Source organism: Hemicordylus capensis, chromosome 5 (genome assembly GCF_027244095.1).
Source record: "Hemicordylus capensis ecotype Gifberg chromosome 5, rHemCap1.1.pri, whole genome shotgun sequence".
NCBI lineage: Eukaryota > Metazoa > Chordata > Lepidosauria > Squamata > Cordylidae > Hemicordylus > Hemicordylus capensis.
Window position 1 is genome coordinate 57,098,988 of NC_069661.1, and position 19,998 is coordinate 57,118,985.

The 19,998-nt window shown below is 40.9% G+C and overlaps 1 protein-coding gene across 4 annotated transcripts in view; it reads right to left on the bottom strand.

Moving 5' to 3' along the window:
* MGARP (mitochondria localized glutamic acid rich protein) overlaps positions 1–13,396 on the bottom strand; it is a 43,123-nt gene extending 29,727 nt beyond the window's left edge. The window contains exons 1-4 of one of the 4 annotated variants that reach the window (XM_053255692.1): positions 13,298–13,396; positions 9,253–9,356; positions 5,702–5,807; positions 401–637 (exon numbers count right to left, since the gene is read on the bottom strand). In XM_053255692.1, the coding sequence (XP_053111667.1) occupies positions 401–637; positions 5,702–5,807; positions 9,253–9,342 (433 nt within the window). In that variant the 5' untranslated portion in view covers positions 9,343–9,356; positions 13,298–13,396. Of the gene's footprint in view, positions 1–400; positions 638–5,701; positions 5,808–9,252; positions 9,357–12,792; positions 12,917–12,948; positions 13,269–13,297 lie in introns of those variants that run through there. The other 3 variants (XM_053255688.1, XM_053255689.1, XM_053255691.1) reach the window with 3 other exon arrangements.
* Between the last annotated feature and the right edge of the window lie 6,602 nt (positions 13,397–19,998).

Below are 19,998 nucleotides of genomic sequence, written 5' to 3' on the forward strand. Positions count from 1 at the left end.
CTTTATTTCTGATGAATACCTTATTGGGTATTTTACATGTTGTGTATTTCATTAAAAAATACCATGCATTTGCAGAGAATTCCACTTACAGCACAACATGCTTATTATGGTCAACGGTTTGTTCTGAATAAAACTAGAAGTTCTAATAGATGCCAGAGGCTCTTTCTGCTCAATGAAATTCACAACAATACATTCAAGTACAAGTTGCATGAACTGTAGTTCTTGAACACTACAACTGAAGTGAAATCCCAAGAGCACTAAAGTGAAAATTTAAATTAAAGCTTTAAAATGCAAGTTTACTCCATTTGGAATATTACATCTGATGTTCTTTTCACTATGACCAAAGCAGGGCCTCCTGTGGTAAAAAGCAAAAGTGTTAAATTTCATTTGCAACATTAACCTTGAGTTGGAGCTGCCTCTGAGCTGGCAGCAGCATCCTGCTCTTCTTCTTGCACACCTGAGGATGCCTCCTCAACAGGTGATTCTTCTCTCTTCTCTGCTTCTGCAGATTCCGTGGGCCCTTCACTCTGTACCTCAGATTCACCAGTAATTGTGGCTTCAGACTCTTCTGTAGCAGGTTTTGCCTCTTCACTGACTTCAGTAACTTCTTTCGTTTCCATTTCATCACTTTCTAAGGCTTCATTTAATACAACAGAGAAATCATGAAGCAGAAGCATGCAATGTGAAACAGGTTAACTTAAGCTCCCACTATCTTCATTCGCTAAAGCCACATTAAGATGGTTACTGTAAGTAACTATATCAGATTCTCCTACAAAACTAATTTATTATGTCACCATAATGGAAAATATATATGGCTTGAAGCAAAGAATGACTATGAAGTGCAAACAACAAAATAAGAAGGAACATGCCATATTATGGACTGCAATTTATGAAAGCACAGTTCAGAGGTTAAAGCCTTTAATGAATGGCAAGGACTCCACTGTAAACAGCTCGTATTTATATTAAGTCAACCTAGGCTACTGTTTAGATGCTCCTCTGTAGCACAGCATCATGCCATGAAGTTGCAAGTTAAAAACAAGCTTGATCCATTCATGCATTTGAGACTGCCATCAACTACACTGTCACTTGAATCTAGGAGCTGTTTGTGCACTTTCAAGCACTTTTGTGTCATACTAAATTTGCACACATGCACAGGATTCTCCATTCACTTATCTGGAGGAGACAGTTCTGCATATACACATACAAATTTATACGCACTATAGGGGAAGAAGCAATTTTCACTGATCTTCCCTTCTGTCTCATACTGGGCCTCCGAAAAAAATGTGTCCCTGATGGTCATGCAACTCTCGGGGGCATATTTTCAAGAGGCCTAGTAGGCTTCAGAGGGAAAAGGAGATCAGTGATACTGATCATCTGTCCTCCATAGTGCCAACACAGAATTAGTTCATATGTCAGTCACCATTTACATTTTAGGCTAGCCAATTGTAGGTGCTATTATAGAAATAATAATTGTAAACAATTACAATTATTTAGGAACCAGATAAGTATATTTGTGAGCCCAGTTGTCTCCCTATTCATGACATGCGATTGCATCGTGTCATTTTGTAAGCAACAGTGGACAGCATCCAGACTAAGATAGTTATGACTAAGGCCCACTGATATTAATTGAACTTAAGTTAGTCATGACAAACTTGTCTCATTGATTTAAGTGGTGCTTAGTCATTACTATCTAGTCTGGTTGCTGCCCAGTGCAGGTCACAGAAATGTATTAGAAGTGTATTCTTCAGCCTCAAAATATTAGGAAGCCCATTTTCAAACAGTAATTTTAAACAGTGAAGAAGATTCAAGAGAAAAGGCACAGCACCACACAAATGAAACAGTGCCTCACACACTTTGTTAATAGACAAATCACTCACCCAGGTAACAATCAAAGCTGGAAATATATGTGTGGAATAATCACATGCAAAAGTGAGGAATAGAACAAAGGAAAGAGACACTGTCAGGTGAAAAAAAATGATCCTGTCTTCAAAAATCGTTGCAGATTCTTTATGTTATCACCTGGGAGAGAGGGGGGGAATGCTTCCAGAATGCTGTCAGAAGCTTGTATTGGTGAAAGAAGGGCATTTCACTTGTTTAAAAATTGAAAAATATTATTTTGCTAAATTTGCTATATTGATACATTTGAGCCCACAAGACCTGACTGTGTCCCTCCAAGGGACAGAAAAACTAACCTGTTCACACAAAGAACAGATTGGTAATCAAGATTAACGTTCAGTACGCTTTATTGTACATTCAAATTACAAGTGCAATAATTCAGAACAGCCAGTGTCTTAAGAGTGCCAAGTGATCTTCTACAGGATGCATTTAAATAGTGCTATGTCTTGGTCTTGAAAAGATATAATTATTGGAAGAAAATCTCACAAATATGGAGTTCTACAATAGATGATTTTTCTCAAGTTTGCGAGGTATACATTGATGGACAGTCCCTTTAAAAATTAATTCCTCAGATCTGGAAATGTCCCTTGTATTTTATTCTGAAAGGGTAAAAGCAGAGGAACAATTAGAAAGATTAAATACAACCTTTCCAATACTAGAAAGATTAAGAACACAAAAGAGACCAGAAACCAGTTGAAAGGAAGGGAAACGGGGAAAGGAATTATAAGAACCCATTCAGTAGAGTGTAAAAACTTATTATTCTGAAAATTGGATAATTAACACATATTTTGCTATAGAGACTAACTTTATGCCATCTGGAATTCTAAAAAGTTGGTTTTTGACATGCGAACTTCCCCCCTCCTTCAATCTTTCATCAGAGGGCTTTCACATATTACAGGGCAGCCCACCTGGGCTTGCCATCTCTCACACACACACACACACACACACACACACACACACACACACACACACTCTCTCTCTCTCTCTCTCTCTCTCACACACACACACACTCTCTCTCTCGACAGGAAGCTGGAGCCAATCCTGGTTCCCTGACAAGCATACCAGTATAATACGTAGATTTGAATATACAAGTTGGTTGCATTCAGAGTTTACATTTTCATGTATCTTGGAGTGTATTTGGTTTATATAATTAAATAAAGAAATGTGTGAAATAGTCTAAAATCCATCCAGTGGGAGGTTAATAGCTTTGTCCAGTTTTGCTTAATAATTTTAGTACAGCAGATTATTTTTTTTAAAACTGGGAAAATATGCCAGATTGTAATAGTATTAGGCAAATCTGAAAGACTCAATAATATTTACAAAAATTAAGAAAAATCTAATATTTCTATTTTCTGAATGTTTAATATTTTAGCAAGCAATTTATGAAGAAATAAGGTCATTTTTGACAAGTAGCAAGAGACCCAAGGAAGGAGAATACCAAACACTCATCTCATGAAAAAGGGGCAGAAAGACAAAAGGAGTGGGGGAAAGCAATTAATATGGAATTAACACTTTCCAAAGTCCAAACATTTTTTCACAGAATTGAAAACAGGAAGGGGACAGAAATCAGGAAAGGAAAAATGCAAGTTTGTTTGCATTCATTGTATTAAGACAGGAAAATCCAATGTGCTTCCTAGGAATTATTGCATATGTTAGCAGCCTTAAGCATTTATCTATGCAGTGTAGTTCCATTGGGCTGCACCCAAAGACAGTAAGCCATAACAAAGCAATATTGAATTCAATGAGGCTAGTTAGTTGTGATTATCTCAAATCACTAATTTCAATGGGGCTCAGTCATGACTATCTCTCTTTGGATACAACCCGCTGATTTTAATGGGACCAAGGTGCAAGCAATTTCTGCAGGGTTGCAATAACTCTTCTGAGGCCAATAGTCTGCCTGAATCTAGTTTGATCACAAATAAGAGGAAATGACAAGCTGGGCTCTGTATGTATTTGTGATAGGGAGAATGGATACAGTATTTAAGGAGCTGGAAACAATTCCTTCACTGAGCCTCTCTTTTTAATGCAGCCATTCTACCCATAGAGCTATCCCTAAGACATTTTTCAGCCTCAAGAGCCTTCAAGCAATTATAGACTATGATCCCGAAGCGGACTGTAGCCAATAAAAGCTTATGCTACAATAACTTTGCTAGTAAAGACTAGCAAAGTTATTGAAGTTTCCACAAGACCAGGAGTGGCCCTTCCAAAGGGCGAGGTGAAGCAGCTGCTGTCTAGAGTGGCAGAGGAACGGCAAAACGCTCCTGCTGCCATCAGTCAACCGCCTGCCCCATTAGAGAGTTCTGATGAAGCACTTTCAGTATTGTAGCTATAACTGGAATAGCTAGAGAGAAATTAAGACGGGCAAGCTCAGATACTTCAGATGGCAATTTTAATATCAAATGAAGTCTTATATTTTAGGAGGGCATTAGTTGTTACCAGAATTGTTACCCCAAATATTAATTCAAGTAACTTACCATCTCCAGCTGTTTAAGGGAAGCATAAAATATTAATTTCCAGGCCTTATTTTAGTGTAATATGAAACTCATCCATTTGAACAAGAACATGGCATGTTTCTTTCCCACAAAGCTGATGATAACTAGACCATTTAAACTGGGGAAATGGCATTGAGGAAAAAGGTTTAAAAACCCTCTTCCCAGGAGCCACTTTCTTAATCTTCAAAACACCTAGGCTTGACTACCAATTAATAAACAAACACATCACAGTCCTCCCTCATCATATTAACTTTAACCATGAAAATGCCATGAAATATCTTTATCCCTCCAAACTCATGGTAAAAATACCATATGATTCACAAAGCAGAACACACTGGTTATTAATTTAGAGGACTACAGACAATATTTAAGGACATCTTAATAATTTTTACATATTATAGCAGTGGAAGCAGGTTCCTGAGCTAAGTCATAGCTCAAACAGAGCTCAGTCTATGCACCTTCTTAGTTATTATAAATTAAAATGTTTTCTTAGCCAAAATTACTAAATATATGAAAAGACCAATATTCACAGAGCGTCATAAGAGTTTTTAAAGACAACTGTTTAAGGAGTTCATTTGCAAGTGTACCAGTTCTAGGAGTAGCAGAGAATAATTCCCAGGATTTCAAATAGGGAATTTCCCACCCATCACCACCTCAGCAGAGGTGATTTAGTGTGTATTTTCTGACATGCTTCAACTCTAAAAGTGCTGACTGCATAGAACTATAATCTCATCTCACAAAGAGTACAAACCTGATTTTGCTTGCATTGTGTTCAGTCACATTTGATTAAACATTAAACTTTCAGCTAACAACTTTTTTTGCAATTTAGTCTTTTTTCATTGTGAAGCCTAATTAAACTTAACCTTTTTGAAAACAAAATACCTGCTACAGTACATCAACTGCATCACTTTTTCAGGACTGGGGGTGGGTGGGTTTCTATGTATTAGATGCAACAAAATTACCTAAACTAAGTGAGAAAGTTAGCAGAGGAAATTAAAGCTTGTGTAGCACATATACATCCCCATCTATTTATATTCTTATGACCCAGAAGAAGCAAAATAAGAACCACTCTTGTCTTCTCTAAATGACACCCAATGATGATTGTTTTAAATTTAGTTTCAAATCCATTTGAAAAGAAATGGATAGATCTGCTCAAAAAACAGAAAAATCCATTGGAAAAAACATTTTCTTTTACCCTAGTTCTCCTTGCTATTGTGTTTAAAATGTTGGTTTTCTACTTTTAAGATACCCTGAAATCTAACAATTTTAAACTAACAGATGCAAAACCAGAAGTTAACAGAGACTCAACTTACACTCTGGGGGCCAGGGTTTTGGTTTCCATTCCGCTGTATTTTTCTCTTTAATATCATCAATACGTTCGTTGTATCTGGCTTTATCAGAAGAAACCGTTTTGTAGGCCTAGAAATAAAGTTATATGACTGTACTTATCCTCATATACAATGGCCAGGTTCCAAAGAATCCCTTAGGGTTTCTGCTGCACATACATACAAGCATTGCTGCACATACACCGAAACATGATTTAATATTTATGATTTGACTCTCCACTAGGAAAAAAAATGCCTGTGACAATGTACTAAGAAGAGTATATAAAATAAATTTTAAAAATGTAAAGCCATACAAGCCCCAAAAATATAATATGAATGTTGAGAAAGCACTGCAACAATTAACATTGCACAAGCCTGATGGAATAAAAAGGAAGTTTCCCCTCTCTCGTCCCCCTCTTATTTTCTTGTAAAAGAAATGGGGTTTTTTCAGTGATGTCGCCAGATTGTTTCCATTGATACTAAGAAGTTCAATGAGGGATTTCAAAATTCATAGGATATTTTCCTCCATTGTGTCAAAAGAATATCAGCAAGAATTTATAGTCAGACCATAATCTGGAAAATAACAAAGAGCCCATACCCCACTATTTGTGACTTCTCATAATCCCATTACATATGAACAAGATATGCATGAAGAAGCTTTCCTCCAAACCTTCCCAAATTTCAAGAATTGCTTGTTAGACAGTATGGTTGTTGTGTGTGCACGCATGTGAACATTCATGTGCAGATATTCACATGTGCATGTTTCAGTCAGTAGTGAAGGTTTCAGAAGCTTTGGTGCAGGGATGGAAGTCCTCATGACCAAATCTTAAATTATATAGAGTTAGATGTATGGTGATCTCACACCAACTGAGATCCTATTTTAAATAAAATTGAGGATTCTGAAACATTTATTCCTGATTAATACTTTCAATATGAAGACCAGTCTAACTTATTTCTCATTATGACAAGGTTAAGGCAATGCGATATCATTTTTATGCATTTTGCCTGCCATTAAGTTAAGCAGGTATAAAGGCTTTATGATGCATCTTCTATCATTTATATTGCTCATTTGGATAAGATTTAAACTACTATTGTCACTTGCACAATAAAGCAACTAAACAGCAGCAATAAAGATGGTTAAACCAACATTGCTATACAAACATATGTGGTTGGAATGAAGTTCTACTGAACTCACAGAATTTTATTTCCAAGAAATTGCACTGAGCATCACAGCCTAAGCGTGTGATGTTTAGTCTCAAAACAGTGAAATGCTTCGGTTTCTTTTTCAGCTTCACATTGATCTAATTAAAAGACTTGGAAAAGTTTTGTAACCCACACATTTAAAATGAGTGGGGGGAGCCAAAATAAAGATCTGCAGGAACATTACATTTGCATAGCAGTGAACATCTGACATATTTAAGTGTTGCTTCTCTCTGGTATGAAGTTTAGAACAGTCCTTACAAAGTCCATTTCTTTAGGAGCACAGGATGCAGCTGTAAATACTGTAGCATATTCCTAGGAAATCTATTTACATGTACATGTTGAGAAGGATTGGCTGGGAAAGAGAAGTCAGCACAAATGCAAGTTCAGTTCCAGGGCTGAAACAGTGTATAGGCCAAAATGTGGCAAGTTGTTTGTAATTCCCCTATTATTTGTCGTTACATAAAAATAGCCACTGATGCTGCAATCTGAATTGCAAATCTGGTGCTGGTGGTGGGATGGGAAGGGGAGAAAAGCAACTTTGGATGTAAATCTCTCCTATCCAACCCACACACACCTTCAGACTGTAACCTTCCTGGATGCATTTTGCTGGTTAAAAATAAAATAAAACTTGAGGGGGGCAGAATCCACACACAACTATAAACTACACAAACAAGTACAGTTTGGCCCCAAGTCAGAATTAATCATAGTCCATGCATACCAGGCTGCTTCACACAGCCAAGCCTCTGCTTCCACCTTGTAGGGCTATCCATTCAACAATGACTATGCAAGAGCAGTACCAGAACACAGACTTCTTTTAATAACCCCACTATGTAGTGTTAAATCACTGGTAAAGCAGAGTCAATAAAAACACAGATTGGTTAATATTAAAAAACAAGCACAACTTATCTGAGGACTGTCTCTAATTTCTAATTCATTTGGGCCTTGGGCTAGTCAGGCCCCTGAGGAGATTGTACAGGTCTAACCACTCACACAGGCTTTTGCTGCAGAACTCTTCCTTCAGCTCCTTCACGTGGCCTTATTATTCTGAGGTCTTCTCAGCTTGGCTCTTAAAGATACAATATACACCACAAAACTAACTTTTGTCTAAATCCATCCCTGACCAGTCTCCATTATGTCCAATTAGCCCATGTGAACAACTAGCCAATCAAAACTGAAGTTGTATTAGCAACTGATAATTGAGCATTAATCTCATTAATCAGGCAACCCCACAGCAAATGGAGATTGTTTCAAGAACAAAGGGTGTCCTATTCTCTCCACCTATCAGTTTCTTCACCCCAGATCAAGGTGGCTGGAGCCTGGCCATTACATCTGTAAGGAGAAGACTGACTTTAGAGTTAACCTTGAGATATGTGGTCTTAATAATTTCACATATCACTATAGGCTTTTCATATTTGTGAAAAAGGAAAAAGTATATTTATTCCTGTTACAAGGCAGGGATCACTCTTTGTTGTTTGTAAAAATACAAAGAGCTCATTCCAAAGAAATTTTTAAAAAAATCCTTAGTTTTTAAAGGTTAAAAATAACAACCATTAAATCAAGAATTTACAATTCATTAGTATGGAGTAAATGAACTCTAGATTCATTATTTCCAAGGCCCAGCTCCAGTACAGGATTATGCCAAAATTGCCCCCGACAAATATGTGCACTCTACTCTCCTTGGAAACCTTTAAAGAATGCATTTTAAAAATCTTTAAAGACAACTTATGCCAGTGTCCAACTAGTCTCACAATTAAATACTAATTAAATTAAATATTCATCTTGAATCATGCTGGCAGCCTCAAAGTGTTTTCAGATACTGAAAATTATGTAACCTTGTATGTCTCCTTATTTGCTTTAGTGGCCAAAAAATTAAGAGCTAAAATGTATTGCTCAATTGTAAATGTTTGCTTCTGTTTTTTCTTTTGTATTTTGTTGTGGCATTTTGCTTATCTATAAAATTGATATTGACCTTCTCTTTTAGGCTAACATACCTGTTCCTTCATTCTATCATTAAACCTGAAAACCCTTTTATATTATTGCCGTACAGCGGTGAATGGAATCATGGTCATTTTCTTATTTTCTTCCCTTCCATTAAGACTCTAGACTCTGACGTTTATCTTCTAAAAATGTAGAAATGTGGCATTTAGACACAGTTGGAACTGCATATTCTCAAAGGCAGCCTCAAACATTAATGCCTAAAACATTAAGTCCCAAATTACCATAAAACATGTTCAGAGAAAATTCTGATATAAGTCTCTCTGTGTATCATTGGTTATACTGTTGATATTAAGCCCTTTGGACAAGGTAAACCTATCCAAAGAAGTTCAGGTACTTACATAAAAGCCACCTGCACCAGCAGCACCAATGACTAACAGATAGTAAATCAGGTTCTCCCCAGAAGATCCAGGAACACTTCCAGATGACATCTGGCGAAAAGGTACTAAAAAAAGAACAAAATTAACTAAGAACCTAACACTGTACCCAAATACACACACACACCACACACACACACACACACACACACACACACACGACAGTGTACAGATACTTCTAAAAAAAAAAGCTGTTAAAGGATCCAAATTCTCTTCTACAAGACAGATCAGCACACAAAGGCCATAAAGAATATGCAAAACAGAATAAAAACACCCTTCATACCCTGAGGATGTAATTGCACATTAGATCAGCAAATGTAGTACCAAGCAAATGTGGAACCTGCATTTGCTGAATAATAGGAATCTGAAGGCAGGAGTAGGGAAGGCTTTTCAAGGGAAGGCTTAACCCATCCCTCACTTGTTGTTTTATCTCCTATAACCCCTTCCAATCCATTTTACATTTAGCTAGGCTTATTTTATGTTTATTTTTATTGTTGAATTTATATACCACCTTTCATTAAAAAACAATCTCAAGGCGGTTTACAAAAGTTAAAAATCATACTATAAAATGACAATAAGAATATTAAGCTAAAAATATAAAAACAAACCAAATTAAAAACCTATAAAATACAAGAATAAAAACTATACACAGGTAAAAACACATAGAAGCAGCAATAAAAACAATCATGTAAAAGCCTGGATAAAAAGCCAAGATTTAACAAGCTTTCTAAAAACTGTGACGGAGTCTGAGGAGCGAATAGCCACTGGGAGAGCATTTCTGGCCTCAACTGGAGATAGGGGACGCATGCAACACCCTGTTTAACCACTGAGCATCCCCCAGTCAGCTCATTCAGCAAACAGATGTCTGGGGGAATCATTTGCTGATGGAACATGTTGCCTGAAGATTCTCAGGTGTGTGTGTTTTTAAAGTCACATCAACAGATTATTACACACATTAGTTAAGCTTTTAAAGAACTAATTAGCTGCTAAGATAGGCTTTCTATATGTGTTAGCTTATTCATATTGACTACCATGTCAACAATCTCTTGGAAAGATTAATCCCAAGAGAAGATTCTGATTCTAATGAATAAAGAAGAATTACCAGGCACTGAAATCTAATAAAAAGAAACAATTTAAAGACATCCTAAAATTTTCAGTTCACGGATTCATTCTAACCATGGTCTCATGCTTCAGAGATCATCATTCTTCTCATATTTTAGTATGATTTATGCAAGTTTCTTTTTGAACAGAGGTTTACTTTGTTACTTCAGAACACAGAGCTATTATTAATTTTAATACTTTGTTTATATCTGGCAGGCTGATATTTTATTCAAGCTCAGTCAGATACATTACTATGAAGATTTTAATCATGCTTCAAATGACTCCTGAAGTAATGAACAGATCTAATTCAAGGCAATCCAAATTGCCAAGAAAGAGGGACAATTTAAATCAAGTTTTATTCTACTCTGGAGCATAAGCCAAAATTTCTGCTCACATGGTTTTTACACTACATTATTTATATCTGCTTAGGGAAGCAACTAATTGTTTTTGTTTGTCTATTTGGCAAGGGAGTTAACATGGGACCTTCTGTGTGCAAGCAAATGCTCTATAACTGAGCTACTGCCCTGGGGATATCTTATAACACACTTCACTCACATGATGTAGTCATCCATCCAAATGCAAACCAAGGCAGACCTTGCTTAAAGGTGACAATTCATGCTTACTGTCAGAAGACCAGCTCTCTTCCCTAACTTCAGTCCCACTAATTTTAATGGGACTTACTCATAACTAATTTCATCTGGATCCTGCCATAGAATTTTACTAGACACAACAGTGTTTCTCTTGGATAGGGAAAGCAAGTGTCTATGTTATTTAGGTGACTGAGCTAAAATAAACACAATTCATGATGTTACAAAGTGATGCCAGTAGCCTACCAAGCTTCTGTGCCTGTACCTTTTTGTAGAAATGGTGACAAGGTTTTGTAAAACAAATCTTGCTAACAATATTGGTGGTGATGCATTTCTCCACTGTGCTATTGGAGCACTTAAGTATCCACCCAAGTTTGTTGGTTTGTTTTTAACGTTTGTACAGCAGGACAGCAGACATTTCTTTCTAGCTCTTTTGCACTGCTGTACTATTTCTCCTGTCCAGCCAATCATTTCTCCTGTCAAAGGCTTCAACTAGCTCCAGTAAAAATCCCCACCACAAAAAGAAACTCAAAGAAAGAAAAATGCAGCAAGACTAGCCTCCTTCCATTACATAAATAAAAGTTAGGTGGACTGAAACCAGACTGGGGCTGGCGTAAGTAGAGTGTTAAAGATAGAATCTGTATTTCCGTAGCTGGCAAACGCTCAGCAAAATCCCTCATTGCTGCTAGTGTTGAGTGAAAAAAGGAGAATATACCAACACTGAACAAAATCAACAATAGGGATGTGCATGAAACTGCATTTGTGTTTCATTCTGAGCTTGGAACAGAACACAAATACCACAGATAGTTCTGTCAGAACATTCTGAGTGCCATTTTTGACTCCAAAATGGCACTCTGATGGCCTCTGCACACAAGTGTCAGCCATTTGCACAGTGGTGCTGACCCCACAAATGGCTGCTGTGCTTGCAGAAGCCAGAAGAGTGATGCTCAGAAAATTTCGAGTGCTCTGACTCAGCATGGGGCCACTTCATTCCGAGCTCAGAACAGGCTCTTCATTTGAAGGATGTTCTGTTCCAAGCTTGGAACATTCGAAATGGTCAGGTTCGCGGTGGGAATGTTCCAGCTGCAAAGCATTCTGCACATCCCTAATCAGCAAGTTATCTTGAATGATGTGAAACAACATTTTAAAAAACACATTTTAATTTTTTAAAGTGGTATAGAAATGTGGTTTACAGAGCAAAGAAAGAAAATAGCAGCTTCCTGTCCCAAAAGCCCCCCCCCCCCAGCACACAGGTGACCAACAACCAGCTACTGGAATAGATATTGTGCTGGGATGAACAACATTACTCTCTCCCTGCTAAACATATGAAAACTGCCCCCCAAAAGTGCTACTGTCCCCATTTAGCAGGGCTTTGTAAGCCCACATAAGCAGGAAAGCTGTAGGCACTAGCACTTTGTTTTCATAACTTTCCACTAATTTGTAAGCTGTTTACCCCTAGCTGTGTGTGTCCATTGGTATAAGCCCATATTTTCCTCTCCACTGAACAGCGTCCCACCCCATTCACTGCTGTTCAAAACAACTCAGGAGAAAAAGCCAAAAATTAACAGGAGGCTCTGGGAGCTGTTCCTCCTTCCCCTCAAGGCACAGGGCTTAGAGGGAAGGACCTCGGCCCTACTCCGAGCGCTACACCGACAGGGAAGACTCGAGGTTGTTTTGCAAGCACTGAGGGGCCAGACTAATGCAAACACGCGGCACTGGCGCCTCCAATTAGGCGCCGCTCCATTGGCTACGCGCGGCTGACCTTCACGTCTCCTTTCACAGGCAGCGCCGCCAAGGCAAACGCCCGCGTCCTCACCTCTGCGCGCCCTCCTTGTCCAGACAGTGGACGTCCGCTAGCCCCACCATAACAGGTCGCCCCTGCGTCAGTCAAAGGGCTTTTACCTGGCGCAGCCGCATCCCAACGTGCGTAGCAGCTCCGCCGCTAGGCGTGCAAATTCTGTCCCCAACTCACCGTGTCCCCGAAGCAAGGGAGTAACCCGCGTGAGGCGAGAGGATAAGTTCTGCCACGCGATGCGGCAGAGATGCATGGTGGCGGCGGTCAGGGGCTGCTGTAAGAGCGCCGCAAGCGAGCGCTGCTGGAAAGCCGCGACCTAGACGCCACCAGCGAAGGAGAGTAATGACAGCCAGCCCAGTCCCACCCGCTTGGCGTGAGGGGAGGGACGAGGCGGGTACGGAGGAAGGTTTGCCCAATCCAGGCAGGCGGCTCTTCCCTGCCTGTAATCAACCTGCCCTATGGCTACCCGAAATCGTGCTCTACTGTAGCTGTGGTTCTTTCCCTTCTGCCCACCCCCTGGAAAAACCTGCGAGAGAACGTTTGCAGCTCCTGTCCGCGATGGGGTAGCTTCAAAAAAAGCCACTGAAAAGCGGCAGCGTGACGCTGCAGAAGATGCATACACTGGATGCCAGTGGACTTGCTGGAATGTATCTGATCACGTAGGCTCTTGCCCGAGGAAGCTCATACCTCAATACCCAGCAGCCTCGCGTCTGAGCACCGGTCGCTTTTGTTACACAACAGACGTTTGGAGTTTACAGACCTGGGATTCATTAACAAATGTATCCTCTTGGAGAATCTCACAGATCTCTCCTTAGGTCTCAGCCTATCGAAGAAGAAAAAAGTGCCTACAAGATATTTTGCTGCAGACTCAGAGCCAGAGAGGTGAGGCTAGGATCTCATTCAGGGTTGTTAACAGAGAGACAAATTAGCGATCTTCCGGCTGTAGTACTATGTACATAATATTCTTCCACCCTATGACCTGTTAGGGTGAACAGGCCAGTGTTCTTTAGGTGGATAGCACTACTGTTTAATTTGCTGGAGCGATCTGCTCTACAACCCGTTATTAAGCTTCAAGACTTATTATATAAATAAAGGGAGGACGTTTCCAAGCGCACATGCAACACCTTCTACACGTCACGGAACAACTGCAGACAGTTCCCATCGACCTACAACCAGTAGAGCAATGATCTTCAGTATCTGTTCGAGAGGGAGCCACTTTGTCAAAAGTCAAACAAACTACCCTTTTCAATGTCAGAGCCATTTCCCATTGCGTTTTTCTCAGTGCTGGCAGGGTCCATTAAGATCAACAGGGAAACCACCGGAAGAACTACATCTCCCAGCACTCCCTGTTCACCGTCCAAGATGGTGCAGGTAGGGGCTGAAAAGGGCTCCGTTTCCTTTAAGGAGTCCCAGTCAGGGCAAAGCACACCACTATTTGATGAGAACAGTCGTCTCTGCATGGTGCCACGGGGACAGTGCAGAGTATTGGCTTTGACCAAAGCTTCACACCGGCCCCAAAAACATTGAGTCAGCGAGCCATTCGTAGGGTTGATGGAATGGGGTTGCCAACATTCCATTACCCAAATAAGGGACACAAGGGTGGGGGGAGTATGCTACATGAATAGCCGTGCTTTCTGTGTGTGTGTGTGTGTGTGTTTTAAACCACTTTCAACTTTTAACTAGTTACATGTGCTGAACAAAGCTTTGAGGATTTTTAAATGTTTCTGACTCCATAATAAAGCATAGGGAACTAATATCAAGAGCAAAAGAGCACCACTTTATAACTAAAACAGCATGCTATTAAATATTGGTAATTGCTAATTTCATGTGCTGAGCCAAGTTAGCACCTGCAAGCTCACACACAGAGGAGCACCCTGCAGATTTCAGAGCCCATGTATCCATTACCTCTGTCCCTCCCAATCACTCCTGAGCTTCTCAAAATGCTCTTGCTAAAGACTCCCTCAGCAACACCGTGGACTACTGCACAGGCTGCTGTATGATGAAAGGACAGCCAAGCAGAATCACCTCCCTGCAGTCACCTGCACAATCCTCAAAAAGCTTGGATAACAATTCAGGATAATCTTAATTTTAAAAAAACAACAACAACCCACCAAACTTCAAGGAACACACAACATGGTTAAGAGACTTGCATTTGGGGCACTATACAAATGTGTTAACAAATACAATCTCAACACCAACATGCTATACCTACACCTGGTCTCTTGAAGATGAGTTACTGGCTCTCTCACACTGAGGCTATTCACATGATTGCAGAAAATCAGGCTAGCCTCCACTAGCCCGATTTTCTGCAATCGTGAGAACCACCGGGCTCAGCTGCCCCTAATGTTGTTCCACAAACCCTTTTTTAAAAATCATGAGTAGCCGCGGTGCGGCTCCATGCCTACTCACAAGGAGACCCCCAAGAGGAGACAAAAAGCCGCCTCCCAGCTCTGTGGGTCTCACCAGCATGCCCTGCGCACTCGCGCAGGGCATGCTGGAGCTTCTGGGGGCCAATCGGCCCCCACTCCCCCCAGCCCCATCACGGAGCCAGCAATCATGTGGGCGGCCCATCCGGCCGCCCAGGGCTCCTGCCCTGCTCCAACCCCTAGCCCGCTCTCCCCACTCACTCTCACAAACCGGGTCTCACTGATCATGAGACCCGGCTCACTGAGTTACCATCAAGCATGGGCATTCAGTTTCATCTCATGAAAATAGCTCCGAACTGCCTAGAAGCTCTTGCTTTTGGAAGTTTCTGTCCTTTCCGTGTCTGTTCCTAAGCAAATTAAGTCACATGTGTAAAGAGACAGGTTGGATAATAGGATTGTTATTGTTGGTAGTGGTGGGGTCGCAGAGGAGTAGTTAAAACAAAGACAATATAGGAAAGGAGGCAGAGTGGGGGTGGGGGAGACAGTGGAAAGCAGAAGGAAAGACATTGTCCAGTACACAGCTTCCTATATTCTCCCACACTTTGCCATAGAAAAACTCTCATAGCTTCTGGGGTGAAGAAAGACCCTGCCTGTTAATGTTTTGAAGAAATGCCTTCCCTGGGTAAGAAAAATGTTCTCTCCTTGTTCCACACCTTGCCACATGTAATGAGTAAAATAGCTATTACATACAAAAATAAGGTTATGTGCTATTTCCTCAGTTAGTAAAAATCAAGTTATCTATATTACATGAAATATATCCTTCGAGATGTTGTTACTCTACTGAATTGTCGATATATGATGGTGCAAATGTGATCACTTAACCATGTTAACTGATCACATTTGCACCATCGTTATAAGAAATATATAAAGTAGTATCATTGGGAAACTTGATTTAAATAAGGTTTTTCTCTTGATGATTTAGATAAATAGTTTAAATCAATATACCCTGACCCTCAGCAAGTGCTTTTCAGGCAGCTCAGGAGGCTGCCCAAGAGGTTTCCCATAAAAACTGATTGCCAAGAAAATTTTCACTCAATGCATAACATATGAAATTATCTGCTCCCAGTTTTTTATATATATATATATATATATATATATATATATATATATATATATATATATATATATATATAAGATAAATTAATGGAGGAGAGGCCTAACAATGGCTACAGGCACCAGTTTAAGAGGCAAGAGGCCTCTAAATACCAGTTGCAGGAGAGAGAGAGAGAGAGGTAGGGATATGCATGAAACGTTTCAGCACCTCATTAGAGAGGCAGTGCTTAGAGAAACATGTGCGGGCACCATGTGTGTGGTCAGCAACACCATGCTGACCACGCAAATGGTACCTGTGCATGCACCATGTGTGTGCAGATACCATGTGCAGGCTGCTTGAAACAGGGAAACAGCCACATGTGGCCTTTTGAGCAGCACAGTGCCACAACCAGAATGGAGGTGGATCTGCAGAGCAGGTAAGGACCTGCATACCTGCTCCTTAAAGCTACCACTCTCCTCTCCCCTCCTCCCAAAACAGATTTCCTGCACAACCCTGGAAAGGACATGCCCTCTGCTCTTGCCTGTGGGCTTCTCAGAAGCATCTGGTGGCTACAGGATGCTGGACTGTGCTAAAGAGGTTGCTGGACTAGACAGGCTTTGGGCCTGATCCAGCAGGGCTATTCTTAATGTAGGAAGTGATGGTTGAGTGCATTCTACATGCTGCTGGCACCACAATATATGTGAGTTGCAATCTCTAGTTCATGCTTTTAATTACTATGCTACACTATTCATTCTTTAGTTAAGCTGGCTAAAAAGAGCATCATTTGCTCATAAAATTACAGTGAGCTATATGGCTACAATGGAAGCAGCTTTGAAGTCATTAAGTCTTGTTTGTGAACAAGCCAATGACAAAAGTTGAGAAGTATCTATATGTACTCCCTTAAACAAATGAAGTTGGTGTTAGGGATGTGAACGTATGGTCTTCGGCACCGGCAGGGGTAGTACTTTAAGGGTGGGGGAGGGTGTACTCACCCCCCAGCTGTGTTTTCCCCGCCGGCGCTCTGTAAATGTCAAGCCCCTCGGGGTGGCAGCGTTCCTCCCTGCCGCCCCGTTCCCCCCGTCAGCCGGAAGTGGCTGGAAGTTGTGAGCGCGCGTGCGCCCGTCTGCCGTGCATGCACACGCACGACGGGCGCACACGCGCTGGCAACTTCCAGCCGATGGGGGGAACGGGGCGGCAGGGAGGAACGCTGCCGCCCCAAGGGGCTTGAAATTTACAAAGCGCCGGCGAGGGAAATGCGGCGGGGTGTGTGTGAGTACACCCTTTACAATGGCCTCCGATACGTTTTGGGCACATGCCTAGTTGGTGTATGCCAATTACTTTTCTATTCAAAGTTAGAAAAACATTATACAAAGGGTTTAATTAAACATATTTTATTTATAATCCTCAGAAGTAACCATATAAAGCATGAACATTTCAGCCCATACTTGTCATTGCTTTATTTTACAATTAATCAGAAGTGGATCCAGTATCCAGCTGATTATCTGTTGAATTAGTCATCTTCTTGTGGAGTATGCATTTGCTATAATAGTTTCTTAGGAGCACATCTTCAATCTACAAGAGATATTAGAAAAAAGTTATATGACCTGCAACACAATATCTTCCAAGTCATATCTATCTGCACCCCAGAAAGGAAGGGAACATGACAATTTTTAAAATGTGGGTGAAAATTTGGGGGAATGATTGGGTACACTCCTGCAAACTCTTTATGCACTTGGTCCATCTCCTCTGAAATGGAAGATTCACATAAGATTGACTACGTATTTTGCAATTATGATTTTAAATCTGGTACACAGCACTTAAAAAAATCTACAGTGTTTAGTTTCATACAACATCACAAGCTGGTAAGATAGATAATAACTCCCATTTAAAACCAGGAATAAATAATGGTGAAATGATGAGCCAGTTGTTCCCAGGATGGGTATGTTTTCTATAGGAATGCAGAAAGTTGAATTTGTCAGCAGGCCATGCCAAAGTGATAATATCAGCACATCATATGGAAGCTGAACAATTTTAAAAATAAGCAATTGTAGTGCACTGTGTCACCAGTCTGGTAAGCTAGAGCATGGAATCGCCATCGCAACTCAGATATTTGCATCTCCTAAATCTAGGGCGATAGCTATCCTGGCTTCTTGTTCTTGAAGATTTTCATTTAATGACAAGTTAGGTGATGGCAGAAGACCATTCATTTGCCTTTGCATCCCAACAGCACTCCTGCACAGCTGAATAATGGTGGCTGTAGTAGAGATCCACTCCCTAACCCTTCTGTCAGCTATAATAATGAGCAACATTCATAAATAGTCCCACATTCATAATGGGACAATTTAGTAATGAGTAGCATGTCCAATTTCAATGGGACCACTCATGAGAAATTTAGTTTGAATGTCAAACTTCCAAAACTGGTATTCCGTGGGTGGGAATCCTGTGATTTCCCCATTGTCATGGATGGACCACCACCTGGTTAGGGTTGAACTCACAATCACTTCCCACGGTTGAGGGACCTATTAGGATGGCCCACCCTATTGGATCCAATAGGCTTTTAAGAAGCCTTGGAGGGATTTAGTGTTGGCTCTGCCAGTGATTCTGTTGATGCCCTGGTGGAGAATTGGAACAGCAAACTCACTGGGGCAGTAGACATGATTGCTTTTAAGCGTCCTCTCTGACCTGCTTCAAAACTGGCCCCTTGGTATATGGAAGAACTACCCGTAGTTGAAGTGGCTGAAGTGGTAAGGTAGACGACTGGGGCATAAGTGGAGAAAGACTCGGCTTGAATCCAACAGATTGCAACACAAAGCTCATTTGAAGACCTATGCTCAGGCAATACTTGCAGCAAATAAGCGATTCTTTTCTGCCCATATTGCATCTGCAAGTTCACGTCCAGCGGAGTTGTTCAGGGTTGTGAGAGGCCTAGTATGTGCCCCTCCTCCCTTGAATCAGAATCTGGAACCATCGATTACTTGCTGTGATGTGTTTAATGAATTCTTTGTGGACAAAATCTCTCGTATTTGGGCTGACTTAGACTCTGTCTCCACAATTACTTCAGTGTCTGATGTGGAGGTGTCCAGCGACTCCTTTTGTGTGATTAGGATGGATCAGTTCCAGTTTGTGACTCCTGAGGATGTGGACAAGCCGACTGGAACAGTGCAGCCTACCACCTGTTCTCTTGACCCTTGCCCGACATGGCTTATATTATCTGGCAGGGTGGTTGTTGTAGAAGGCCTGGTAGAGATTATAAATGCATCTCTGAGGGAAGGTAGGATGCCTCCTTGTCTTAAGGAGGCAATTATTAGACCGCTTCTGAAGAAGCCTACCTTGGATCCCTTGGACTGGAACAACAGGCCTGTCTCCAACCTTCCATGGCTGGGCAAGCTAATTGAGAGGGTGGTGGCCTCCCAGCTCCAGACAGTCTTGGAGGAAATTGATTATCTTGACCCATTTCAAACTGGCTTTCAGGCTGCCTATGGGGTAGAGCAGGGGTGGGGAACCTTGGCCCTCCAGCTGTTTTTGAACTACAAATCCCACCATCCCCAGCCACAATAATTGTGGCTGGGGATGATGGGAGTTGTAGTTCCACAACAGCTGGAGGGCCAAGGTTCCTCACCCCTGGGGTAGACACTGCCTTAGTTGGCCTGATGGATGATATCCAATTGGGAATGGACAGAGGAAGTGTGACTCTGTTGGTCCTTTTGGACGTCTTGGTGGCTTTCAATACTATCAACCATAGTATCCTTCTGGAGCGTCTGAGGGGGT